This window comes from Dipodomys ordii, unplaced genomic scaffold (assembly GCF_000151885.1).
Source record: "Dipodomys ordii isolate 6190 unplaced genomic scaffold, Dord_2.0 Scaffold83, whole genome shotgun sequence".
Lineage (NCBI taxonomy): Eukaryota > Metazoa > Chordata > Mammalia > Rodentia > Heteromyidae > Dipodomys > Dipodomys ordii.
The window spans coordinates 1,764,606-1,792,516 of record NW_012267299.1 but is presented as its reverse complement, the minus strand read 5'-3'; the positions used below and the strand labels follow the sequence as shown (position 1 = coordinate 1,792,516).

At 37.9% G+C, this 27,911-nt stretch overlaps 2 protein-coding genes across 2 annotated transcripts in view; one reads left to right on the top strand and one right to left on the bottom strand.

Moving 5' to 3' along the window:
* Fam169a (family with sequence similarity 169, member A) overlaps nucleotides 1–17,499 on the top strand; it is a 28,885-nt gene extending 11,386 nt beyond the window's left edge. The window contains exons 6-12 of the mRNA XM_013025251.1: nucleotides 251–379; nucleotides 1,116–1,228; nucleotides 7,580–7,619; nucleotides 8,101–8,251; nucleotides 9,551–9,704; nucleotides 14,256–14,459; nucleotides 16,200–17,499. Of these exons, the coding sequence (XP_012880705.1) occupies nucleotides 251–379; nucleotides 1,116–1,228; nucleotides 7,580–7,619; nucleotides 8,101–8,251; nucleotides 9,551–9,704; nucleotides 14,256–14,459; nucleotides 16,200–16,748 (1,340 nt within the window). The 3' untranslated portion in view covers nucleotides 16,749–17,499. The remainder of the gene's footprint in view (nucleotides 1–250; nucleotides 380–1,115; nucleotides 1,229–7,579; nucleotides 7,620–8,100; nucleotides 8,252–9,550; nucleotides 9,705–14,255; nucleotides 14,460–16,199) is intronic.
* A 3,966-nt stretch (nucleotides 17,500–21,465) lies between these two features.
* On the bottom strand, nucleotides 21,466–26,773 carry Nsa2 (NSA2 ribosome biogenesis homolog (S. cerevisiae)). The gene is made up of 6 exons (XM_013025230.1): nucleotides 26,744–26,773; nucleotides 26,335–26,522; nucleotides 26,102–26,252; nucleotides 25,135–25,314; nucleotides 23,522–23,714; nucleotides 21,466–21,678 (listed from the first exon to the last, which is right to left on the bottom strand). The coding sequence occupies exons 1-6, from the start codon at nucleotides 26,771–26,773 to the stop codon at nucleotides 21,611–21,613; spliced, it is 810 nt and encodes a 269-aa protein (XP_012880684.1). The 3' UTR covers nucleotides 21,466–21,610.
* Nucleotides 26,774–27,911: the final 1,138 nt, after the last annotated feature.

Genomic DNA, 27,911 nt, shown 5'->3' with positions numbered 1-27,911 from the left:
GAATTGAACCCAGGGCCTCATGCATACAAGGTAAACACTCTATCACTGAGCCATCTTCCCAGCCCTGTTACAGGATTTTTGTTCATAAATGAGACTACTGTTGTGTACTTTCTTAAGTTCTGTTAGTGGCATTTTGGTATTAAGATTATACTACTTCTATTAAGTCATTTGGGCAGATTACCTTATATCTTCTCTTTTACATAACTGTTGATATTTGAGATTTCTAGAAAATTTTAAATGTGTTTTTTAGCTTCCAAGCAGTATGTTGAAAAGTATCCAGGAGACCATGAACTCCTTTGGGAAGTTGAAGGTGTTGGACACTGGTACCAGCGAATACCAGTCACCAGAGCATTACAGAGAGAGACTCTTAAAATGACAGGTAACTATGAACATACTCTAGTTCAAAAAGCAGCATCTAATAATAATGGTGTCTTTTTTTTTTGGTGCCAATCCTGAGATGCTACCCTGAGATTTTTTTTTTTTTCCTCAAGGCTGGCTAGGTCTTACCATCTGAGCCACAATTCCACTTCCCAATTTTCAGTAGTTTATTGGAAATAAGAGTCTTACAGACTTTTTTGCCTGAGCTGGTTTTGAGCCACAATTCCCAGATCTCAACCTTCTGAGTAGATAGGATTACAGGCTGAGCCACCAACACTTAGCTTGTCTTCTTTATTTTTGAAGGGGCTAGTACTGGAGTTTGACAGGCTCTCTACCATATCCCCAGCTGGTAATATATAGTCACAAGAGGTAGTGTATCTTCCTAATAACAGACTCTAATTCCAAGTTTGAATTTTCTTTTGTAACAGCCCAGTAGGAATTGGAACAAAAAATAAAGAACACTAAAATGGTATACAATAGGGTTCTGCAGACTAGAGATAACCCTAATTTCTAACATGTCTCTCCAGCTTCACTAAATACTGAAGAAATCTATTTAATACTATTTATAATGGCAAATATTTATGATTATATATTGTGAAGTGACATCCCACACCAAGATTTTTCAGTCCTTTATGTCTAGGCTACTTTTCAGAATGTTAACAAAAATCAGTACAAACAGTGTTACAATGAAAACAAGTATGGATTGGTTTATAATTCAAAGATTTTTCCACACACAGCAGTTTTGCAACATGAAGCCAAGAGAGCTCTGTCCGGGGAATGTGGTCTTGCAGCAGATCCAGAATATGAACCGGGTGCTGAAGACAGTCAGTCTAGTGAGATGCAGCTAACTGTAGGTACACTATATGTTCGTTGTAAGAAATAATGTTTCTATCTCTTTAAAGTAGATTTAGCTCATATTTAAATTTTAAGTGTTACAGTTCATCAGCCAGCTTAGGTAATTTCAACTGAGAAGAGTTTTTTTTGAAGGCAGAGGTGTTGTTTTTGCAGTTGATTTCCAAGGACTTAATGTTCTTTGAAAAATAATTCTAATGGTATGTATAGCATTACAAGGAATTAAAGATGGCTGAAAGTATACATAAAATAGCATAGAAGAAAATAAAAATATGTAATCCTGCTATTCAGTTACAGCCAGTATTGAAATTTTTGTATATTCACTTAGTATGTATTATAAAGTATGTATCTGTATACATTTCTTTTGTATTTATACTGTTATATTGCTTGTAGCTACTTTTTCTCTTTTGGCATTATTGTAAGCATTATTGTAAGCATTAATGTAGCAGCATATTATTACATATAAACACCATCATTTATTTTCTTGATGTTAGACACTGAAGTTACTGACTTTTTTTTTTTTGTCAGTCTTGAGCTCAGGGTCTCGGTGCTGTTCCTAAGCCTCTTTGTGCTACAGGCCAGTGCTCTACCACTTGAGCCACAGCCCCACTTCCAGCCTTTTGTGAGTAGTTGACTGGAGATAAGAGTCTCACAGAGTTTCTGTCCCTGGGCTGGCTTTGAGCAGTGGTCCTCAGATCTCAGTCTCCTGAGTAGCTAGGATTACAGGCGTGAACCACTAGACCTGGCTAAGTTATTGAGGTTTTAAGAGCAAACACATTCATATGTGAATCTTTGTACATACATAGTTATTTCCCTGAACATAGAAATTTCTAGAATTTGTAGCAGGTTATGAGGGTTTTATGGGAAGTGTCAGACTGCTGGGTCTTTGTAGGATGAATATACTTTGCAAATGTTGGGTGTCCTACAAGTAAAAGGACAGGTCTCAATTGCTGATATCACAGGACTTGCCAGATCTAGTCCAGAATTCATATTTTGCGGTACTTAACATTACATAAACTATGGCTCTATTAGGAATCCACAAGTCTGTTTTTTATATAGTTTAGTTGATGGCATCTATTATAGTTGCATTTTATTTATTCATGTAATTTACTTATTTTTGTGCCAGTACTGTTCTTGAACTAAGGGTATGAGCACCATTCCTTAGCTTTTATGCTCAAGGCTGGTACTTGACCACTTTGAGCCACAACTCCATATCAGACTGTTTTGTTCGCTAATTGAAAATGAGAGTCTTCTCATACCAGGGCTAGCTTTGAACCTCAAATCCTTAGATCTCAGCCTCCTGTGTAGCTAGGATTACAAACATGAGCCACCGGTACCCTGCTTGCAATTGTATTTTTTTATATGCATATCAGAGTATATTCTTAGTGAGTATTGAAAAAAAAAGCCTTATATACATGCATAATGCAGAGAGCATATCCAGGAAATTATTTGTGCTTATTTCTTATTTTAATTAGCATGAGGCTTGACTGTATTTGAGTGAAAATTTTTTTGTTTCTAAGAACAACATAAATACTACAACTGCATAGAAACAGTTAAATTTTTTACAAGATTTTGAATTTTTTTCTGCTTTTTGAACTTTAGAATAAGTCTCTTTTCTTGTATATTATAGCCCAGATTCCTCAGATATACAGATTAGTTTTATGTCAGCCAGTTATGATAAACTCAAATAAGAAAATCTGCATAAATTTAATGAAGGCAATGACTTGGTTTAATATTAAGACATAATTTAAAGTATGTTATTTGACTAAAATATAGTGATACCATGTCTTAAAGTTGACAGCAAAATTAGCCCTTCATTTTAGAATTTTTTTTAATTTTTGTTGATCGTGGGGCTTGAACTCTGGGCCTAGGCGCTGTCCCTTAGCTCTTCAGCTCAAGGCTAGTGCTCTACCACTTGAGCCACAGCACCACTTCACTTTTCTGAGTGATTTATTGGAGATAAGAGTCCCATGGCCTTTCCTGTCCTGCTGGCTTTGAACCATGATCCTCAGATCTCAGCCTCCTGAGTAGCTAGAATTTCAGGCGTTGAAAGGATCTGTTATATCCATCCCAGGGGACCATGCAGAAGCGGGCAGGCATAGGAGAAAGATTATTACAAAGTTTATTAGAGGAGCCATATTTGCCCTGAAGAGAAAGTGCTTGGCAGCTTCCACTATCTAGGTAGCAGCTGAGTCTGTAGGTAGGGGTGAGGTAGATGGGAGCTCAGGTGAGTCTGGGTGGAGAGAGGGAGGGCCAGCTGTATAGCAGGAACTCCAGGGCAGGGAGGAACTCAGGTCTGGGTGGAGCTGAGGACCAAAGGTGGGCATAATGCTTACATTCCCCATTCTGTTGTTTAATAAAAATAGGGGGTACCAGGCCAGGGAGTATGGGCGGAGGTCATCTGGAGCTACTTACTGCTGAAAAGGGGCGAAGTAGTTAGAGGTCTCTGCTTCGTTGCTTGGCCGGGTACCATCTGCTTGGCAATAGTTGGTAGAGGTCCTCCTTTTTCTGTGACAATAGTCATCTAAATACAAGACCCAATTAATAAAAGGCAAAATTTGTTGTTAGTACCCCAAGAGAGGAATATGCCATTTCTGTCTTGGATTGGAGACATAGCATGGTACCTGACTCCTGGCATACTGGAGGAGGGGGGGAGTAAGACTTTTCCTGCTTTAGGTTCACAGTAATCTTTGGAGGAGGTAGCAGAGGATATTTAAAGATGCCAGAGCCAATGGGTGTCATGGGCTCTTTTGGCTACTTCCTGCTGGCCTGGGAGCATCAGAGAATTGCTGGAGCTGGGTTTTTTAGGGTCTAGGTCTGTGCTGGCAAAGCATGGCAGTATAAGTGATGTCTCTGGTTGCCTGAAGGAACAGGATGGCCTTGACTTGTTCCCAGGTGGTATCCTGGGCTGGGGGATGTTATCCTATTGAAAGAGACTTTTGGAAAGATCAGACAAAAAAGCTGACAAAGCGACAAGGTCAGTTAGCATGAATGACATAGGAGCACACACATTAGCCATGGGCCAGAAATGTTCCATTTGGAGTATAAACTCAATTGCAGCCCATTACAGGGAAGGAGGAATAACTGGACTTAGGGCAAGGAAAGCAGGAAGTGGGTGTCTAGGGTCTTTTGGGTAAATGGGTAGGGGAAAGCATAATGGACTGGTTGGGAATACCAGTCAGAGGCTACTAGAAATACTGATCTCCCGGTTCTGATTAATTTGGAAGGGCGAGCATAAAGTGACCCCATTTAGGACGTCCTCTCCTCTGACTCCTCTCCATGGTTTTCCATGGTCAGGCCTGACTGTCCTGGCCGGTGTCTCAGCGTCCGTTGCTGCGATAGCTTGTCTCAGTTGGCATTTACTGGGTTTGGACTCAAGGGCTGGGCACTGTCCCTGAGCACTTCTGCTCAAGGCTAGTGCTCTACCACTTAGAGTCACAATGCCACTTTCAGCCTTCAGCTGGATACTTAGAGGTGAGTTTTGAGCCATGCCTCCAGCCTGGCTCTGTGCTGATTAGCTAGGAGATGGAGTTTTAGAGGGATTCTTTGTGCCCGGGATGGCTTTGAACTGTGACAAAAGGAGTCTTTGTCACAAAAGCCCTTTTTATTTCCAATTAAAGCAACAAGGAGATCAATGAGATAGAGGTTACCTGTAACTTGTTAACAATTGACTAACAATTGCTTGCCAGAGGGTTTTATTTTTTATTTTTTAATAGAACCCAGTAGATGTTTTTAAACTACAACTGATTGGCACTCTAAGTAGGGCCCATTGCCTCTGGGCAGCCTGTTTAAAGTGTTTATATCTTGGATTACAGCAGGGTAGCCTGTTTAACACTCTGGTTTATAAAAGCATTTTTCTGGCTGGCTGAGGAACCTGATTTAGGCAGATCTCAATAGGGACATAATCTCAGGTCTACAAACTTTTTTACTTAACAGATGAATTTATTAAACAATCATTCTTGTAATCCTAATTTATATTTTTGGACTGTAAAGAAACCTTTAAGACAATTTTAATTTTAAACTTTGTCTGGGAGGCCAGCCACTCCCCACAACTTCCCAAATTTTCACAAAGGGAACATCATTTTTAATCCCTTTTTAAAAAGTCACATTAATCATATTAATTTGCATTTAAATGCTTCATTGAAACACTGGGATACACCCATTACCTCTTGGCAGAAAGTTTAAACTGGCCACATTTTTCTGCAGTCTCAGTTGCCATTAGGAAATTAGCAGTTTTTCTTAAAGTACTAGCACTGTAGCATCTCTTTTCCTTTAGAAATATATCCAATTGTAAAATAGCATAGAAGTCAACTTACATCCTTGGCTCATACACCCCTTACGGTCTAACTTGTGGGAATTACCATTATAGGAACAGATATCTAAGGTCGCTTGTATTTTACCCTAGATTAGCAGGCAGGCTTTTGGTCACATGTGATGGAGCAAGGCCAGAGTTGGTGAGGTTGTGGCATCTGTTGCACCTCCTGCTGGTTACCTGCAAAAATTTTTGCAGGCGTGAACCACCATGCCTGGCACTAAATTAACTCAAGGAAAATTTTATTTCTCATATTAGCTATTTTATATCTCTTCTTATGAGTAACCATTTGAGGAAACAGTTTTATTTCAGCTACATGGTTTATTATTTGTGACTTAGTTTGCTTTTCCTTATTTTATACATAAAGTGAGATGTGTTTCTTTTATACTTTTTGTGTCTTTTATTTATCTTTTACTTTTCTAATTGAATATAGGCTTCTAGAAGGCACTTTTTTGTTGGTCATGGGGCTTGAACTCTGGGCCTGAGCACTGTCCCTCAGCTGTTTAGCTCAAGACAAGGGCTCTACCACTTGAACCATAGCACCACTTCCGTTTTTTTGGTCCATAATTGGAAATAAGAGTCTCATGGACTTTCCTGCCTAGGCTAGCTTTGAACGATGATCCTCAGATCTCAGCCTCCTAAGTAGCTAGGATTACAGGCATGAGCCATTAGTGCCCAGCCCAAGGCAATTTTTTAAAATCATACTATCTGTCAGATTTACTCTCTTGTTTAGGTTCTACAAGTAGGTTTGTAAGAAATTATATTTATACCTAGTGTTCATACATATTTATGGGATATAGTGTAACATTTTAGTGTGTATATTGAATGTGTACAATATGTAATGATGAGTTCATAGTAACAGGCATATCTCAAACATTTGTCATTTCTTTATGTTGGGAATATTTGGATTCTCATCATCAGTTTTAGTTTTAAAAACATTCTGAATGCAGTCTATGAACCTACCACACCCAGGTTTTTAGTATGTGATGAGTGTGTGGATGGTGGTATAGTGGACTAGGTATAGATAGTCATTAGTCATATAAAACTATAGTTCTTACATGATTGGGAAATCTAACTGATCCACTGTTGAAACAGAAGTAAATAAATATACTACTCCATAATAATTGGTGGAAATCAATGATTCTAGCAAATGATGGGAGGTACTTGGCTGAGGGAGTAGTCTTAAAGGGTGGATGGGAGTTCCGAGATAAGGGTTGTTAGAGCATTTCAGAAGATAGCATATTTAAAAAAACCAACCAACCAGCAGCTGTTAAAAAAAGGGACACATATAATACGAAAGTAAGTCCTACAGAGTTATTGAAATTATTGAAGAGCTTGTAAGCTTGTGTTTGTGCAGTGGTAAATTAAAGTGATTTTTCTTTTTCAAATTTTTAAGTGAAGTAGCAGCACAGTTTGTATTTTGGAAGCATCATTCTATCATCAGGGTAGAAGGGATTAGACAGTGATAACGAGACCAGGGAGCAGATATTACAGTAGTTCAGGTTAAAGATACTAAAGCCATGAACTAAAGCGATTGCAATATTTAGAACAACTCTTCAGTTAAAATTGGTAGCTTTATGATTTATTCAATGAGGGATAGGAAAAATTTGTTTCTGCCTCATAGGCCTCATAGTGACTGACTGTTACTGCAACTAATCTTGATAGGAAGTAGTGTTGGAGAAAGATAAGGTTCATTTTGTGATGGGTTGAATGTGAAATCAAAAGGACTCATCCACTGGGAGATACTGCTTTGCAAATCAGGATTTGAATTAAGGGGTTTTAGATGTTGACATTAAAGTAGTACATAAAAAAGTAAGGAGAGCAGATGGCTGAGGATTTAAACTCCAGTGTAAGCCTGTAACTTTTTTGAAAGATACTTACATAAATTCTTAGGCTCAAGATAACTGAGACTTCAAATAATCTCTTCATGAATAGTGCTATTTGAAAAAGTTTAATTATTTTTCCTTTGAAACTGTGAGTTAAACCCAGAGTAAAATAGTTTAAAATATTGGGTATTAATTTATATCTTTGTTTTAGATTGATTCTCTAAAAGATGCCTTTGCAAGCACTTCTGAAGGTAAGAAATTGAGCTGATCTCAGTAAGTTTTTTGTGATACTTAGGTGTATGTGTGTGCATGAGTGAGACGTAGAATAATTGAAGACTTAGCCAGTTCTCACATCTGACCTGTGTTCAAATGCCACTGCCCCTGGTTTTATTGTGTGTGATCATTTAAGGATGCAGGTGCCTTCATCTTTTTTTTGTTCCTTATCTGTGAAATAGTGATGGTCATGTCCTAATTATTTCCCTAAATCATTGAGAATGAGGAAACACTTGGCAAAGTTCAGGGGCAGTAGAGATCATAAGTAGTACATTTTGACTAATTTATTTTCAAATTTAGGAAAAAACACTGACTTTTTTTTATTAGCCTGATGTGAGGGCAGAAGCACCTCTGAGGGGGGAAATGTGTAAACTAGCATAGTTTTTGATTTCTGTATATTTTGGTAGGTAATTCTTTCAGTACATAATTTAAGTGCTATTTTGCTATTTTCTTCCTCAGGCCATGATAAAACACCTGTTTCTACTCGTACTAGAAGTGGTCATCTAAAGCGGCCAAAGATAGGAAAGCGGTTTCAAGATGCTGAATTTAGTAGTTCTCAAGGTGAAGATGAGAAAACTGTCCAGACTTTACCTACAGCTTCAATAAACAAGTAAACAATTGTTTATATTGCTTCCAATCTCTCATTTATTCTTACTTTCATACTATTAGTATTGTAATAAGGATAGCAACTATTTGGTTGTTTGTATAGCAAATACCCTTCTTTAGGAGTTTGTATTATTTAGGCTTCCCTGTACTAGGTGTTACATAGAAAGTGTTGCAAGGAGCATTGCTAGTGAGACATGACATAGATACACTGTTGAATCTTTCATGTGTGAAAATCCAGGGAACATTCTTGACATTGAGTCATTATTGTCAACCATAAATAATGTAGACAGTTCTTTCAGAAACTGGCAGTCAGCTGAATCAACAGAAGTCATAGGTCAAAACTTTATTCTGTCTTCTTTTGAATCTTAAGAAAGCAAGATTTTAAATTTTATAATAAAATTAGATTTTTCCCAGTATTTCTAATAACTGGGTTTTTTGTTTGTACTATACATACATACATACATACATATGTGTGTGTGTGTGTGTGTGTGTATATAGATATGGTGTTGGTATCCATAGTTATGGCAAAAGCTGTTAATTGAGATTGTCCCAGGCAAAATGAAGTTTAATTTTCTTCCAGAAGAATAAGATCCAATAGATATGAATAGATAAAAAGACAGGTTTAGTTTAACTGATTTAGAAAATGGTGATGTTATTGACCTAAGAACATGGTTTGAAAGAGAATGAAAAGATGGATAAAAGGTTGATTTTGGATCCACAAAACACTAAAGTTGTTGTTGACTAGTGACCCTTGCTCCTTCAGAATGTTGCTTTATTAGGAAAATATTCCAAGGGGCTGAGATAGGAGTTTCACAAATTTAAGGCCAGTCTGGACTACATGGTGAGTTCCAGGCTAGCCAGGGAAAATGCTGTGAGTCTGTGATTCAAAAATAAAGAATAGAGCTGGTGTGGATATAGCTTAGGGTAAAGTGCTTGTCTAACATAATCAAGGTTCTGGCTTCAATACCAGTTAAAAGAAAGAAAAGAAAAAGAAATGATTGCTCAATTTTTCTGTGTGTTTGTCAGTTGTGGGGTTTGAATTCAGAGCCTGGGCATTGTCCCTGAGCCTTTTTGTGCTCAAGGTTAGTACTCTACCACTTGAACCACAGCACCACTTCCATTTTTTGAGTGGTTAATTGGAGATAAGAGTCTCACAGGGACTTTTCTGCCTGGGCTGTTCTTGAACCGCCATCCTCAAATCTCAGCCTTCTGAGTAGCTAGATGACAGGTGTGAGCCACCAGCACCTGGCTAATTCCTGAAATTTTATATAGAACAACTAAAAATAGTATTCTTGTTTTGTAGATTGGAGTCTACTGCACACACTTCAGAGAGCTCAGAAGAATTCCTGGAAGAACCTGAGCAGCGGGTGACAGAATTTGATGACGAAATCAGTGACAAAGATGCACGGCCTGCACTAGAAAACCAAACAGGCCTGGAGAAACAAGATGGTGTGAAGGTATGAGTCATTTACTAAATAAATTGAGTAGAAGTACAATAAAATTTAACTTTATCGATCATACATTGCTTGAAAAAATATAAACATAAATTGTCACTAGTGTTAAAAAGAATACATTATGCCAGGTACTAATGGCTCATGCCTGCAATCCTAGCTGTTTCAGAGGCCAAGATCTAAAGGATCTTGGTTCAAAGCTACCCTGGCAGAAAACTCTCCAAGATCCCATTTCCAGTGAGTAAAATGCTAGACTCAAGTGGTAAAGTGTCAGCCATAAGCAAGAAAGCCAAGCAAGAGCACAAGCCCTAGTACTTAAAAAAAAAAAAAACAAAAAACAATAGAACACCTCTCTAGTATGTACTAGTATAGGGTCCTGGATTCTATCCCAGTATTGGGGTGGGAAAAAAAGCATATATAAATCAAGTCACTCAAACACTAGAGTAGGGGTTACTCTATTTCAAGTGAATTTGTAGAAGTTAGAATTATGTTAATGTAAATGGGGATATTTAAGAAGCAAGATCTCCCACTGTATTTAAATTATAAATTGAAACATGAAATTAAACACTTGTAGGTACACAAATAGTGTGACTTTATAGAACCAGCTAGAATGTCTTCAGGTTCAGCACGTTCTCATTCTAGTGCCGATTTTGGTTAGGAAGATAGGAATTAGTCATACAGGGCATTGGTTGTCATGCTTGTAATCCTAGCTACTTAGGAGTCTGAGATCTGAAGATTGCAGTTTGAAGCTAGCCAGGAAGAGACTATTTCCAGTTAACCACCTGAAAACTGGAAGTGGTGCTGTGGCTCAAAGTAGTAGAGTGGTAGCCTTGTGCAAAAAAGCTTAGGGACAGTGCCCAGGCCTGAGTTCAAGCCCCCATAACATACAAAAAACAATTTTTTTTAACCACAATCTACTTTTTTCTGTAAAAATAACTACAATCAGCCAGGCACTGATGGCTGATACCTGTAAGCCTAGCAACGCAGGAGGCTAAGATATGAGAATTGTGAATCAAAGCCAGAGCAAGCCGGGTGCTAGTGGCTCACATCTGTAATCCTAACTATTCAGGAGGCTGAAGGTTCTGAGGATCACAGTTAGAAGGTATCTGGGCAGGAAAAGTCCAGTGAGACTCTTATCTCCAATTAACCACCAGGAAACCAGAAGTGGAGCTGTGGCTCAAAATGATAGAGTGCTAGTTTTCAGCAAAATAACTCAGGCACAATGCCTAGGTCCCAAGTTCAAGCCTCATAACTGTCCAAAAAAATCCAAAAAAACAAAAAAGCCATCCCAGACATGAAAGTCTGTGGCTCTTACCTCTAATTAATCACCAAAAGCTGGAACTGTAGCTGTGGCTCAAGTGGTAGAGTGGTAGCCTTGAGCACAAAAGCTCAGGGACAGAGCTCAGGCCCTGAGTTCAAGCCCCAGGATCAGCAAAATCAATCATATAAAAAAACAAAAGCAAATAGACCCTTTGTAACTAAGTAAACTATTCATCTGGCTTGATTTTCTGTTTTCTACCTCTACAAGAACTGAATGACGGGGCTGGGAAGGTAGCTCAGCGGTAGAGTGCATGTCTTTCAAGCATGAGGCCCTGGGTTCGATTCCTCAGCACCACATAAACAGAAAAAGCCGGAAGTGGTGCTGTGGCTCCAGTGGTAGAACACTAGCCTTGAGCTGAAGAGCTGAGGGACAGCGCCTAGGCCCAGAGTTCAGGCCCCATGACCGGCAAAAAGAAAAAAAAAAAAAGAACTGAATGACTAAATTACCAATTTTATTTTCCTAAGTCATTCTAATAATTAGCTTCTGCTTCTTCTACTTAATGAAATTATATTTAAACTTGACATTTTTCTTCTGGTCAAAAATTGGTTTGCAAAGGCATATAAAAGCACGATTTACATTCATGCAAATGTTTATGGAAATAACTTATCTCTCAGGCTTTTTTCTTCCTTAAACACTAGAATACATTGTAGTATACTTCAATATACTATTCATTCTGAAATTTGTTTCACTCATCTAAGTAAAACAATGAGCACATGGCCTTGTAGGACAAGTGACAACTTATTCCAGTGACTTCCATTACTTGAGTTAACTGCTCTTCACAAGTTCTTTAATCCTCTGGCTTTATAGCACTTCTTTTTTTCTTTAAAAACCATTGAAGTTGGTATATGCATACATCTTTCTATATGTAACTTTTTTTCCATTCTTCTCTTTACTGTGGATATGATAGGGCACTCAGTTATTGACTACCTGATCTTTGATTCATACTGTTTTTTTTTAAAATTCAGGCACTGGTGGTTCATACCTGAAGTTTTAGCTACCTGGGAAACTGATTTGAAGGATGGCAGTTCAAGGCCAGCCCATCTCCATCTCCAGTTAATGAGCAAAAAGCCAAAGAGAACGAGAGAGATAAAAAAATGCTTCTAAATTAATAAATTGTACATGTATAGGAATGATCAATAACTCTAGATTTTTAACACTGATCTATACTCCCTTGCTTACTAAATGTTTCTGTCTTTTTTAAATGTCAGTATTAGGGCTTGAACTCAGTCTTTTTTTTTGGTCAGTTGTGGGGCTTTAACCCTGGATCTGGGCACTTTCCCTCAACTTTTCAGCGCAAGGCTAGTGCTCTACCACTTGAACCACAGCACCACTTCCAGCTTTTTCTATTTATGTGGTGCTGAGGAATTGAACCCAGGGCCTATGCATGTGAGGCAAGCACTTAACCTCTGAGCCACCTTCCCAGCCCGACTCAAATCTATTTTTAAAAAATTACTTATGTATTGAACCTGTTTTCCTATTACATTTATTGGTTCCCAATTCTAAAAGCTGGAGGACTGACATTTTCTCTTTTATTACTTTTCATTTTTAGTTACCACAATTGTATGTTTTTGCTGTATCTTTCTCATTTTCTTCCTTTTAAAATTATCCGAGTGTGGTTGGTCCTTTTATGAATTTACTGTATTTATCTGTGCATGTGTACTATGACAGATAGCACATATATGTTAATTATATGTTAACGATATTAATATTACACATATTAATTACAACATATTATATTAATATAATCATTACAATAATTATATCAATTATATATGAACTATATAGTATATAATTAATTATATGCTATTAACTATATATTAATAATAGACAATTATTACAAATTTCTATAATTATAGGAAAAAAATTTTTGGGTCCAGTCCTGGGGCCTGAACTCTGGGCCTGGGCGCTGTCCCTCAGTTCTTTCTTCAGCTTAAGGCTAGGGCTCTACCACTTGAGCCACAGCACCACTTCCAGGTTTTTTTTCTTTTTGCTTATGTGGTGCTGAGGAATTGAACCCAGGGCCTCATGCATGCAAGGTAAGCAGTCTACCACTGAGCCACCTTCCCAGCCCAGAAAATGTATTTTTGAAACAGGGTCTTTATAGCCCAGGCTGGCCTCAGACTTAAAATCTTCCTGCCTTAGCTTCCTGCATATTAGGATCATAGGCACACATGATGTCTGGCCTGAGAAACTTATACTATAAAAAATTTAATATATAAATACACGAATCTCTGATTTCATTATTCTTTCCTTTTTTTTTTTTTATTTTTGGCCAGTCATGGGGCTTGAACTCAGGGCCTGGGCACTGGCCCTGAGCTTCTTTTGCTCAGGGCTAGCATTCTACCACTTGAGCCACAGTGCCACTTCTGGCCTTTTCTGTTTATGTGATACTGAGGAATCGAACCTGGGGCTTCATGCATGCTAGGCAAACACTCTACCACTTAGCCACATTCCCAGCCTTGATTTCACTATTTCTTTTGGAAAACTTCATATGCGTTCAGAGATCCATTCAAACATGTTTTTGAACACTAGACTACATCAGTTTTCAAATTTTTAAAACAGTGATAAAATGCCTGGAGAGTATCAAACTGTCATTCAATTCATTAGTAGTTGACATTAAATAGAAGTAATATGGTGGAAAGAGCTAGATGTTCAGAAATGGCCCTGGACTGACAGTGAGCTGGCTGAGATAGGGGTTCTTTCTTTCCAGCTTCCCACAACACTGATAGTACTTCCTCCCTCTAGCATAGTAAACTTTCATTTCCCAAAGCCTTAAAAATTCCAGTTGCTCAACAGCTCGTGTTTCCTGAATAAGAGCTGGCATCAAGACTCCCTCTGGGGGGCTGGGAAGGTGGCTCAGTGATGGAGTGCTTGCCTTACCTACATGATGCCCTGGGTTCAATTCCTCAGCACCACATAAGCAGAAAAAGCCGGAAGTGGGGCTGACGCTCAAGTAGTAGAGTGCTAGCCTTCAGCTGAAGAGCTGAGGGACAGCGCCCAGGCCCAGCTTTCAGGCCCCACAACCGACCAAAAAAAAAAAAAAACTCCCTCTGCTACCTTTTTACTTAAAATGTTCTCTCCATGATTGCCTTTTAAAAGGAAGAGCAAAAAGGGGAAGCATCTTTTCACTGAATCTGACACATAGTAAGCAACCAGAGCACCCTGGAAAGACACCTATCTTATATAATAAGGAAGCTGGCCTGTAGTTATGTCCTGAATTTTTCCTCCTGGTGTAGGACCCTGATTTAGAGCCTATGAATGGTGAGATAGTGGATGATAATCTTAAGACATCACTTACAACTGAAGAGGAAGACTCTACTAGTGAAGGTGTAGAAGAAGAAGTAAAAGTACAGTCTTTTCATTCTGGTGAAGATGCTACAAATCTTGTTCCATTAGTAGCAGAATCTTCAAAGCCTGCTGAGGCTGCTGCACTGGATAAGGTAAGGCTGGAATAAACTCATTTTTTTATACTTAAAAAGTATGTAAATTTCAATGCCATTTGCAGGTAACAGGTGTAGTCTATATATTTTCCTCCATCTTAACATGTACAGTTCTTCAGGAAAATTAACTTTTATGAAGAAAATATAATCATTCTACATATCTTTGTAACTTTAATCATATCTGTCCAGGGAATTCAGTCTACTTTATGATAATGAATTGAATTTTTCCTTTAGACTTAAGAAATACTTGCTGGGCACCAGTGGCTCATACCTGTAATCCTAGCTACTCAGGAGGCTGAGATCTGAGAATCACGGTTCAAAGCAAGCTGGGGCAGGAAAGTCTCTTAAGACTTTTTTTTTTTTTAATCCGTTGTGGGGCTTGAACTCTGGGCCTGGGCACTGTCCTTCAGCTCTTCAGCTCAAGGCTAGTGCTCTACCACTGAGCCACAACCTCACTTCCCGTTTTCTGGTGGTTTACTGGAGATGAGTTTCACGGACTTTCCTGCCCAAGCTCGCTTTGAATCGTGATCCTCAGGTCTTAGCCTCCTAAGTAGCTAGGATTAGCCACCAACACCCAGCTCTATGAGACTCTTATCTCCAATAAACCACCAGAAAACTAGAAGTGGTGCTGTGGCTCAAAGTGGTAGAGTACTTGCCTTGAACTAAAGAGCTGAGACACAGTACCCAGAGTTCAAGCCCCACAACCACCACCAACAACAACGAAAAAGCAGTACTCATGCCTGTAATCCTAGCTATTCAGGAGGCTGAGATCTGAAGGTCATAGTTGGAACCCAGCCTGGGCAGAAAAGTCTCATGAGACTCTCCAGTTAACCATTCAAAAACTGGAAGTGGAGCCGTGGCTCAAAGACGTAAAGTGTACTTGAGCAGAAATGCTCAGGGACAGTGCCTGGGCCCTGAGTTCAAACTCCACAAAACACACACACAAAAAGGATAAAATAAGATTTACCAACTATTAGATATATTGTTGCTTACATAATGTAATTCTGATTTTAGACAGACTAGATTATTGGAAAAGAAACTTGGTACAGTATTTAAAGAGCTTTAATTTTGTTACTTTGGAATATTCCAAAAACCTAAATCAATGAATAAAACTTCCATTGCCTTATCTATCATCTAGTGAAACCAGAGTCAAAGGTAGAAGGGAAACACATGTCCCAGGGCATTCTTACTTCTGCCTCTAGTAAAACTTAGGAAACTAGGAACTTAGATGATTCAAGATTTTTTATATACGTATGCTGGTCTTAGGGCTTGAACTCAGGACCTTAGCACTGTCTCTATTCTGTTTCGCTCTCTATTCTGTTTGGCTTTTTGGGGGGGTTAATTTGAGATAAAGAATCTTAGGGACTATCCTATCCATGCTGGCTTTGAACTGCAACCCTCAGATCTCAACCTCCTGATTATAGATATAAGCCACCAGTGCCTGAATGATTCATGATCTTGAAGACAATTAATATGAAGTTTAATGTTTAAGTACTCTTTGAGATAAAATAATTACTTTTGTTCTATACACTAATCTATCTATCTATCTATCTAATGTTCCATGAGACAATTTTGAAGACATTGACTTGTATTCAGAATGTATACACATGGTTAAAAAAATAATGAATACTGAATTCTTTCAGTTGTAGTTCAGTGTAATTGCATGTTGATGTCTGAGAATAATACAGTTTAGAACTGTGTTGCAAAAGATTATCTGTTGATCAAGTATTTTATTTTCAGACCCGACATATAACTGACTCAGAAATTTTGATGGATCAAGGCCCATCTGATGACAAAGGGCACACTGAAGAGAAACTGTCCCTAGTTTCAAAAAAGAAAGCACATGTGGGGAGTTCAGACAATGTTGCTACTATCTCAAATGAAGAACGATCTGATAGTGGTTTTCCAAACTCTGTGGTAACAGAATTTTCTGAAGAACCAGTCTCTGAGAATTTATCACCCCACACTGCTTCCTCGTTGGAAGACCAGGGTGAGGAGGTTGCACCTGAGCCCCAGGAAATGTCTACCACTCTTCCTCAGAGTTCTCTAATAGAGGTAGAACTTGAGGATGTGCCATTTTCTCAGAATGCAGGACAGAAGAATCAATCAGAGGAGCAGTCTGAAGCATCTTCTGAACAACTGGATCAGTTCACACAGTCAGCAGAAAAAGCTGTAGATAGCAGCTCTGAGGAGATAGAAGTGGAAGTGCCTGTGGTAGACAGGCGGAATTTAAGAAGAAAGGCCAAAGGACACAAAGGACCTGCCAAGAAGAAAGCCAAGCTGACCTGAATGAAGAAATACGTATGATGAATCCTCTTCTTTGTGACATAATAGTTGTTTTTAAGACATGGTAATTAATAAACAGCATGGGGCACAGGACAAAAATTTCCAAAATTTCAATTTGAACTTATTTACAGTGCAGTTTTTCTCTTCCCTTTAGGAACTAGGATTCACCATAGTTTTTAATTTTGCAGGCTATTTTGTGTATATAACAATTTCTTATTTTTATTAACCATGTTTCAATTTTGGGAATCCAGATCATATTATATTTTTCTTTAGCAAGTGGGACATCTGACCATTAATATTAAAAAATAAAAGTTGTGAAAGTAGTAGGCTTTTTGTTTCTTGTAAGGATTATAAAAATCTTTTATATTAAGGGTTTTAATAGTAAAACATGGTGAGAGTTCTAGAAGTTTTATCTTAGATATCAAAACTCATTTTTTAAAATGTAGGCATGCCTAAAAAAACAAGCATCAGTAAATTAGAATCCATAGAACATCAACTACATGACAGCACAAAAATTTATGGTCAGAGATTTTTGAAGCCAATGTTTTGGTTTTCAGCTTCCTACTTGTACAGTTTCTTTCCACTTCAGTGTCTGTGGATTGGTATATATAAGATCTACTTCTAACCCTTTATGATCTGATATTAACAAGACTGCTGGGGTAACTGGCACATGGGCACATTATTTAAATTCCATATGAAGTATTAGTTTCCTGTAATTTTTTTGTCTTTGCATATCTGCAGATGCTTACAAGCTTACAAAATATTCCAACTAAGGGAATTTAGGGATACCATTTATCTTGACTATCAGTCCTGCTCACAGATAAATTAAGCTAGAGTATACTTTTGATCCTACCTAGTTAATACCTGTACTTAAGAAATGTGCAGTTTTCTCCTAATCCTCCTTCTGACCTAATTCTGTAGTCTGATTTTCTCCTCAGTTTTCATCTGTCCCTCTAACTCATGGAGTGATTCTCAGGTTAGAAGGTCTGCCTGCCTTCCTGCCTCCCAGTTTGTGCCCTTGTATCCATATTTTGGGTAGGTATAGAACTATGTCCCACAATCTTAAACCTAAAATGGTAGGGGTAAATCTGCCCTAGAAGTTGTAGTTACAAAAACTTCAATGAATTGGGGGAAATTCAGCTATCCCTTTGGTCTTGTAGCTCTAAATTTGTTCTGAGAGTTCTGGTTGCAAGCTAGCTTATTGTGTGTACTTTGTGTTGCCATAGCAAAAGCATTTATTGGCTTAGGGAAATCTGGAGGGGAAACATCCCATTCCTCAACTGTTTTTGCTATATGGTAATTTATTTTTAAATGTACTAAATAGCTATTTGAGAACTCAAAAAGAATTTCAAAAGTAATTTTTTAAAATAATACATGTACTTCAATTTGTACTTGACTGGAGAATGTTTTCAAACCACTCAGATTTTTGAACTAGCCTATTTCTTGAATCATGTGTGAATAAGTTACAGCTGAGCACTGGTGGTTCATGCCTGCTGTCCTAGGTACTCAGGAGGCTGAGATCTGAGGGTCAAGGCTTGATGCCAGCCTGGACAGAAAAGTAATCAACAAAAGAGCTGGAAGTGGAGTTGTGGCATAAGTGGTAGAGCACCAGTCTTGAGCAAAATTCCAAGTGAGGTATGAAGGCATGAATTCAAGCTACAGTAATAGTATAAAAAAAGAATTGTTATGAAAGTCATGATATATTATGACTTTGTGTCCTTATTTGAAGTGGTATGTTTATGTTGAAGGTCTGCTGTCTTCAGTCAAGTTATGTGTTACCATTGCATTACATTTTTAGATGTTATTTTTATAAAGATCTAGTTAAAATATTTAAGCAGACAAAATCAACTCTGCCCTTCATATAACATCTAGATTTATTGTATTTGCCATTTTCTGTAATTGTTCAGAGACAGTTATATAACTTCTTAGTGAAAATCAAAGTATTTTGGCCAATTTTTTCTACATGAAAGAAAGTCATGAATCTATAAAATACATTGCTTTGTATGTTTGTAAAACCTTGTTAATATCACATCTAGGCAAGTAACTAAAGATTCTGAAAACTTCCATTTTTTTCATTTTTTAGAATTCCTTAGATATTTTACTAATTCTTTTCGCCACTTTTCCCTTTAAATTGCTTTCTTTAAATGAGTGGAGTTTCTAAGAGTGCGTTTACTGGCAATTCTTGACATGTCAGTGGTTCTCTTATTTTAAAAAAAATGTATTTATTCATCTACCATCACTGGAGACTAACAGTATAAACTTACGAAATTTGGTTTAAATAGTAACTAAGCAATTTTAAGTCTTTTTGCCCACCATACAAGAAAACTTTTATTGCCTGTTTTTCTTGAGACAACGTCTGTGTAGTCCAGGTTACTTTTGGAATTTTCCATCCTCCCCGTCTCAGCCTCTAAAATGCTGGTATTAAGTATGGGCACCATGGCTGGCCTCCTACTTATTCAGACAGAAAATGCTGAGGATTTATAGATACTAAGAGGAAAAGCTAGGTCACATGGAAAAACCTTTTATATTCAGTAACTAAAATTATATAAAATCCATAGCAGAATTTATCAATAGGAGCCTAAATAAACTTAACCTGATACTTTATTGGAAAAACCATCAGTATCACAGAGGACTGCAATGTGATTTCAATCAGCCAGTCTGAATGTTGAGTGTTCAGTCACATTCTACATAGTCCTTTGTGAACTGGTATTTTGTTTAAAAGCCTTCTTTGCAGAGAAGGGAGTTCACTTCTTGTGTATATACATATATAATTCCTTGTATAATATAAAGCAGATGGTTATTAGCAGAATTTTAGTTTATTCAAATGCTAGACCTCACAGAAATAAGTAAGGATTCACTGTAAAGCTCCTCTACAACTTATAAAGGTGAGTTCTATTATGGTTTTTAAAAATATAATCAAATGGCATGGCTTAGAATGTCAGTCTTACACTTAAAATGTGTCTATATTCGTGGCATTTGCATTCAGTGCAGAGATGGTAAAGAGTATAGTCATTATTTACTATCTAGTCATATAGATAGTATAGTTATATCAGATGATTATTATCTATAGTCATTCACAGTTTACTTTTAAAGACTACCAGAACACTACCTAAAATGGTTTGTAACTATTATAAAGTACCTTGAAAGTTTATAATGGCACTGCATTGAGCCTTTACCTAATACCTAAATATCTGCTCTTAAGTTCTGCTTTATCCTTTGGGATTACCTTCTGAGGTTTGGTCACACCAGCAAGCTGAAACAGATTTTAATGTAAATAAAGAATTTATACTAAAATTATTCATCTGTGAACAGTATTTTGGAAGCAAATTCATGCCTTTTGTGTCCATTAGTAGCACTACAGTATTTCAGGTGTGATCCAGTCCATGGGTGTGGTTTGTTACAAATGTTAGTTACCCTTGTTTTCATACTGGTAAAACTTTTGTACAAGACAATGGCTTATTTTGAGTTCTAAAAAAATAAGTAAAAAGCTCGTTTGTGTAGTATCCAGTGATTACCTGAAGTCAGTTTTTTTTTTTTCCCTTTCACTTTCTAGAGCTTAATTCGCACACTACTTATTTTGATTACAGGTGAAGTAACTTGAAATCTAATTGTAAGAAAGGTGCAGTCTTGTCCTACTGATTGCCACACTGGATCATCTTCCTAAGTGTCTGTGTGTGTTCTAAAACTCTTGTTTATAAAATTTACAAAAAAAAAAAGTTGTCTTATTCAGAGTAGCAAGTCAAGTCTTACTGGAGAAATTTTTCCTTGGTAGTTTTTTTTTTTAAGTTTAAAGTAGTAATTAAACCTATATTTTGTTACTGTGTTCTGGTCTGTTCTGAAGTTCTTTCCCTTCTGTTCCCAGTATTACTTATGAAATGTGTTTGGATACCGAATTTGTTTTAAATGGATTTCTTAAAGGGACAATTAGTCACATTGATGGTACTTTGAAGACACAAATATGACTTTAATTTTAACTAAGTATCTGCAAATAAATTTTGGGACATCAGTGCAAATTAAGCTAGTTACATTTATTAAATCAATTTTTTAACTATTCTCAAGGTATGTATATATACTATTATTTTTAGGATGTAGAAACTGCTTAAACTACATTTTAGTTCACTGACAAACTTTAAAGACTAATCAACAGGTAAAAAGGTATTTCTAAAGTTCTACATTTTCTTGTTGGTATGCCTTCAGATACTTTAGAGTAAACATTTTATATGCTTAAAACATTATCATGTTTTAATATTTTTTAGGGTCTGTGAGAACAATGAGGTTGAAAACCACAAAATTTCCTGGTTTTGACTTCTTTTTCTTTGGTCCGGTCATGGGGCCTGGGCACTGTCCCTCAGCTCTTCGGCTCAAGGCTAGCGCTCTACCACTTGAGCCACAGCGCCACTCCCGGCTTTTTTCTTTTTGCTTATGTGGTGCTGAGGAATCGAACCCAGGGCCTCATGCATGCAAGGCAAGCGCTCTACCACTGAGCCACCTTCCCAGCCCCCCTGGTTTTGACTTCTAAGTGTGAATTCATCTGTTAATATTTTCAACTCTATACTGGTAGTTTTTCCAGTAGTAATAGACTTATATCACCAAATACTCACTTTCATGCAGATACTGTTACCTGTATGTTTGCTTTTTTAATCATTCAAGTTTAGTAACATGTAAGCTCTTACCAGTCCCCTATAAATAAATACCAATTTGTAAAAACAGGCCTTTTTTTTTTTTTTTTTACAATTTCGTAACTAGTTTTGTTGATTTCAGCTAAGTAAGGCTATTTGATAGCACTCAGAAACAACACAATGATGGTGGTTTTCCTGATTGGTTTGTAGTCTTCAAAAATTGTAATTACTTGTTTGAAATGTCTGTCAAACCAGTAAGACTGCATTTATACATCCATCGTTTTCAGGATTGTTGGTAACCTGGGCATATTTACCTAAGGAAAACAAAACAAGGAGACAAGTGGAATGTTAGCTACCAAAAACTTGTTGAAGATTATGACCTTTGATTTAAAATCTAATTATCATTCCTAATATGTAAGAAATTAAAGTTTTACAAACATGTCATTCAAAATATGCCAATTTTGGGTTCTGTACACAACCTTTTTCTTTTTTGTAGTTAATAAGGTGATGTACATGAGGGTTATAGTTTCGTGAGTCAGGTAAGGAGGATATTTCTGTGGAAAATGTTACCCCTTCCTTGAATCCAACCTTTATATTAAGTGTTTTTCCAAACAGCAGTCTCTATTTGTACCTTATATACATATACATATATATATATATACATATATATTTATATTTATTTCCCCCATGACACTCACTGAAAAATACATTGCATTTTGCTCAGTATTGCAATGAGGTCTTGTTATGTATCCCAGGCTAACCTAGAACTTGGGATCCTCCTCTTTCCACTTCCTGAGTGCTAGGATTACAGGTGTCCACTATACTATGCTCAGTAATGCAAGTACTTTTTTGGTGGAGAGGGGGATAAGGGGTGGTGACAGTAATGTTAGAAATAAATCCCAGGGACTTGTACATATGTAACAAGCTTTCTACCACTGATCTATAGCCCCAGTCCTTATGGGGTTTTAAAGAGTTTCAGATAAATTTTACAACCTATTAAAAAACTAAGGTCAGCCAACATGACATTGAGATAGTGATTCAAGAATTTCAAGGTAATTTTCCTTGCCAGAGAACATTGAAATTTAGAAAACATTCTGGACATTAAAACCATAAAATCAAGCAAATTAAAAAGTTAAAACTACATGAAAAAGTTCAGTCTTAATTACTGAAATACTATCTTTAGGTTTAATGTATGCCTCTTCCCTCACAATGAATTATTCCATGTAACTTTCCATCTGCTTCCCTCATTAAAAGAAATTTATAAAAAAATCAAATCTAATAGTATATCTTATATACTGAAAACAAACTAAGTTAAAAAAGAATTAGCTAGGTGCCAGTGGGCTCACACCTGTAATCCTAGCTATTCAAGAGGCTGAGATCTGAGGCTCACAGTTCAAAACTAGCCTGGGCAGGAAAGGCCCTAACTTTTTTTGGTCGGTCGTGGAGGCTGAACTCTGGGCCTTGGCACTGTCCCTCAGCTCTTCAGCTAAAGGCTAGCGCCCTACCACCACTTGAGCCACAATGCCACTTCCAGCTTTTTTCTGCTTATGTGGTGTTAAGAATTGAACCAAGGGCCTCATGCATGCGAGGCAAGCACTCTACCATTGAACCAACTTCCCAGCCTGGCCAAGAAACTCTTATCTCCAAATTAACCACCAGAAAACGAGAAGTGGCTCTGTGGCTCAAGTGGTAGAGTGCTCGCCTTGAGCTGAAGGGCTGAGGGATAGCGCCCAGGCCCAGGCCCCACAACCAACAAAAAAAGAAAAAAACTACTCATGTTTTTCTACAAAAATATCCTTTGTGGGCTGGAAAGGTGGCTAGGTGGTAGAGCACTTGCCTTGCATGCATGAGGCCCTGGGTCGATTCCTCAGCACCACATAAGCAAAAAGAAAAAAGCCGGGAGTGGCGCTGTGGCTCAAGTGGTAGAGCGTTAGCCTTGAGCTGAAGAGCTGAGGGACAGCACCCAGGCCCAGAGTTCAGGCTCCACCAAAAAAAAAAAATCCTTTGTAAGAGTTACATTTGATTACACCAAGTTTCAACTTATTTAGGTCTTCTACATTAAAAAACATTTTATACTAACCTAAAAAAGAAATCAAATTTCTACTAGAACTATAGAACATAGAACAACAACAGTCCCATATTCAAAGATTTACTTACCCCAAATAACCTTGCCTCCTTGTGTCACTAGGCCCAGCTCACTCACGTTCACTTCAATGACTGTCCCTTTGGTAATGACACCCAAAGTTGTATACAGTGGGGATGAGGGATTCTTTTTCACACCAAGTATTGGCAGGCAAAAGGTGGCTTTCAGTTCAGGATGTGTTACATGGGCCTTCTTGAAACGTAAGCCCTAAAAAGTCAAACACAAAAATGTCTGAGTCCGAAATGTTAACAAGTAGACTTTTTGGATGTTTTTCAATTTTCTTAAGCATGGGTTGAGTAATATCAAATTTTAAACTGTCAGATAAAATAGTAACATTTCTATAGACTTAAAAAAAAACTGACAGAGAAGCCAGGTACCAGTGGCTCATGTGTAATCCTAGCTACTCAGGAGGTTGAGATCTGAGGATTTTAGTTGGAACCAGTCTGGGCAGGAAAGTCTGTGAGATTGTCTTATCTCCAAATAAACACCAAAAAACTGGAAGTGGAGCTGTGGCTCAAGTGGTTGAACACTTACCTTGAGCCAAAAAACTCAGGGACAATGACCATCCTCTGAGTTCAAGCCACACAGACACTCCAAAAAGAAAAAAAAGAGCCCACCAAAAAACCCCAACTAAGGGAATCCTTACTAGGTCTAGATAGCAAACCTTTTAGACTTTGTAGGCCATGGGCTTCCCTTCACTAAGACTTTGTTTATAAAAGTAAGACTTCATATTTAAATACACCAAAAGTTACTCAGGTTGAGCACTATGATGAATACCATCTGTTTTTCTCTTTCCAATTCCTTCTCTTTCTAATCAATTAGATATCTAGCAGTAAATTCAGTTTCTTTGAAGGGATTCTATAAAAATATACAATTATATTCCCCCCCCCAAAGAGGTAGACAAATGGGAGTAGGGGATTTGTTTGGGGGTATAGTTACACTGCTGCCATAGAAAAGCCACTTTTCTATTCCCCCCTAGCTCTTCTTTTTGCTGGCAATATCCTGAATGATTTCAAAAGGATTTAAGTTATTGACCTTGCTGGTGCCCGGAGGCTCACACCTGTAATCCTAGCTACTCAGGAGGCTGAGATCTGAGGATTGAGGTTCAAAGCCAGGCCCCGTAGGAAGTGAGACTCTTATCTCCAATAAGCCACTCAAAGCCGGAAGTGGCGCTGTGCTCAAGTGGTAGAGCATTAGCCTTGAGCTGAAGAGCTGAGGGACCGCACCCAGCACCAGAGTTTAAGACCCATGACTGAAAAAAAAAATGATACTGACTTTACTGCAATGTGACTCAGTGACACTACAGTACTACCTAAGTTGTCTAACTGGTCTCAAAGACATAGACAAATGTTTTGAAGTCTATCAGTGTCAGGCATGTTGGATATATAAAATGTGACTATATGTAGAAAATGGAGATTTAAAATTTTTTCCATATACTTTTAGGAATATGAAAGTCATGAGTCTTGACTATAAGAAGAAAATGTTAAGTAATTCCCATCAATAACAAAGTAACAAAAACAGTATAAAACTTTTTTTTCAACCTGGTTCTCATACCAGTTTTAGGAACTTTACCAATTTTAACAAAGGAATTAACACTTAAGTCACTGCACTTTTGCCAAGGACTTACCATTGGTCTGATGAACCTTTCATATTTAGGAGGCTTTCTTGTAAAACCATCTCCAACAAAGCAGACTTTAGTAACCATCCTCTTCCATGCCTTCTTTTTCCTCTTTCCTGTACGAATAACTTTTAATACTTCTGTTTCTCCCTGGGCCCGAACTTTTGGCAGAGGGACTTCCCACTTTCCCTAAAAATGGGAATTGATATTTTAAGTAAAGGACAATGAGAATAAATCAAACATGCTTTGGTCATACGAAGTAATAGATTCACTTTTTTTCCCCTAACATTCAACACATTTGGTTGAGTTTTCTATAAATATTTAGTCTCATTAGCCATGATCACACAAAACTAAGTTGATAAATCATGGCGACATCAGGTATTGAAGCTAAAAATATTAAGGCCTTATAATGGGTAATTAAAAATACATCTACAGCAAAGCAGTAGCTTCTGTAAGTAGTGATATACTTACTCTACTAGTCAGTAACATAAAATCTTGCCAAATGTACCTCAAATGGACTTTTGGATTATACGACTAGCAAGAAAATCTCTCAGTGGATGTTTTGTTCCTCTCTATAATGCAAAGTTTTATGTACACACAACAGCAGTGGAAAAATTCTGGACCTATTACTAAGATACCAATTTCAAGAGCAGCATCACTATTTCATAATTAACCATGAAGAATGACTGAGAACTTACGGGACTCCACTCTTGTGAAACAAGGGGTTAAAGAGATGACAAGTAAGGTTTCTTTTGGTGTCATACAATGATATTCTAGCAAGTTTAAATTTAAAAAAAAAATCACATTCTAAACCTGGTGATGAGAAATTATTTAATCAAATATGCAAACTTCAAAAAAATTATCTAAAAATTGGGAATAAGAATTGCCCTTCATGTTTGAAATTAAACTGAAGAAAAACTCAGAATGAATTTAACTGTCCTGAACAAAAGAGAAGACTTCAAATTTTACTGCTTACCGCCTTCTCTTTCCGTTTTTGTTTAATCATATTGGATAGTACTTTTGCTCGGGACTGTCCTTCTCTGTCCAGCAAATAGGCAGGTACTGCTCCCTGAGGAGTCTTCTCATCATCTTTTTGTTTGGTGTTTCTCTTTTCATGCATCTTGATGCTATCAAGAAGGAAAGAAGATTCAATAATAACCCCTAACAACAGATAGTAACTTGTTAGGTGAAATGAATGGGCCCACTTACGTCTTTTTCATTTGTATTTTCTCAGCATGGCGCTGTTTGTGGTAGAGCTTAGCCTTCAGGCCAATCATTTTTTTTGCCTTCTTTGACCGTTCATGAGCCTCTCGGCTTTCTTTCTTTCTTTTTTTCTCATGGTAATCCAGACGATATCCATAGCGTTTACGGTGTAATTCAATATATTCATTTTGTGGCTATAATGTAAGAAATGTTACTTTAAATTGTAAAAGTAGTGACAAAATTATTCTAAAATTATGACACAGTACATAGATACAATCCTGTATTGTCCTCACTTGCTTATTCCCATGATATAAGACATATTTTAATCTTGGATAAATGAAAAGCATACATCTGTAATAATCTCAGTGAGTTACTCGATTAAAAGAATGATCTGACTACAGAAATCTCTTCTTACCATTAGTAAGGGAAACTGCCTTTCAAACATTTCTAATTCACCCAAAGTTCCCTTGTGCCTGTTTGAAACCAATCATCTTCCTTATCCTCAGTCTGTTATCTCTCCTTAGGATTTTGTCTTTCCCAGAATGAAATGTGAACAAGATCTATGTTATGTACATCCTTTTGCATATGGTTTCTTTCATTTTGCTGAAGACTTAGGGGTTTTGTTGGATATGTCAGTACATCAGCCCTTTTTATTGCTAAGGATGTTATTTAAAGATGAAAGATTTATAGTTTTGGGTATTTAGGAATAAGGCTGCAATGAAGAGTTGCATGCCTGCCTGTTTTCCAAAGTGGATGTATTTTGTATTTCACTAGTAATGTATAGAATCCTTTTTGTATTTTAAATAAGCTGCTTTATTTTAAACACGTGGCCGGTCTATATCTTCATTTTAAGATTCCCCCAAATACAGCTGGAAGCCGGTGGCTCACGCCTGTCATCCTAGCTACTCAGGAGGCTGAGATCTGAGGATCACGGTTCAAAGCCAGGAATTACTTCGCTGATTTATCCTTTGGCAAAGGCCCATCAGTTTCCTAAGTAGGAAAGTCCAGGAGACTCACCTCCAAATACCCACCAAAAAGCCAGAAGTGGAGCTCGGCTCAAGTGGCAGAGTGCTACCCTTGGGAGTGTAAATAAACGAAAAGCCTGGGATAGCCTGGAGTTCAAGCTACGCGATCGGCACAAAACAACGACCGCGAAACTAAAACGATGCCCAGTCCAGTCCCGCTCAGCGAACCAGGCTAAGCAACCGCGAACAAAGTCGTGAGGCGGTGGTATCAACCGCTATGGCTCAGGCTTTGTGGCGAGCACAAAACCACGAGGAGGAATTCCTTTCTGGAGACGGACTGGAGACGGAGAGCCGATGTCTTCGGGGACTGGCCTCTGGCAAGGACTCAGTTTCCCAAGTGGTCAAGGGATGCGCTGGTGTCGACACGTACTGTAGATGACCACACACCTCCAGCATGTTCCCACTAGTCTCAGCCACCACGGGCACGGGGCTCCGAGACTGGTGACCTGGCAACGCCCCCCAGTGCCCCCGTGTGTCTGGCAGACTGCATACGCGACGCCCCCCCAGCACGGCGCTGCCCGAGCTCCGCGAGACCGCCCGCCCTCCCGCCGCCCCGCC

Coding starts and splice junctions, on each gene's coding strand:
- Nsa2 (XM_013025230.1), bottom strand. CDS start 26,773: ATGTTTGAAAGGCAGTTTCCCTTACTAATG. Junction 26,523..26,743: donor GGCAGTTTCCCTTACTAATG/GTAAGAAGAGAT, acceptor CTTACATTATAG/CCACAAAATGAATATATTGA. Junction 23,715..25,134: donor AAAGGTTCATCAGACCAATG/GTAAGTCCTTGG, acceptor TTGACTTTTTAG/GGCTTACGTTTCAAGAAGGC.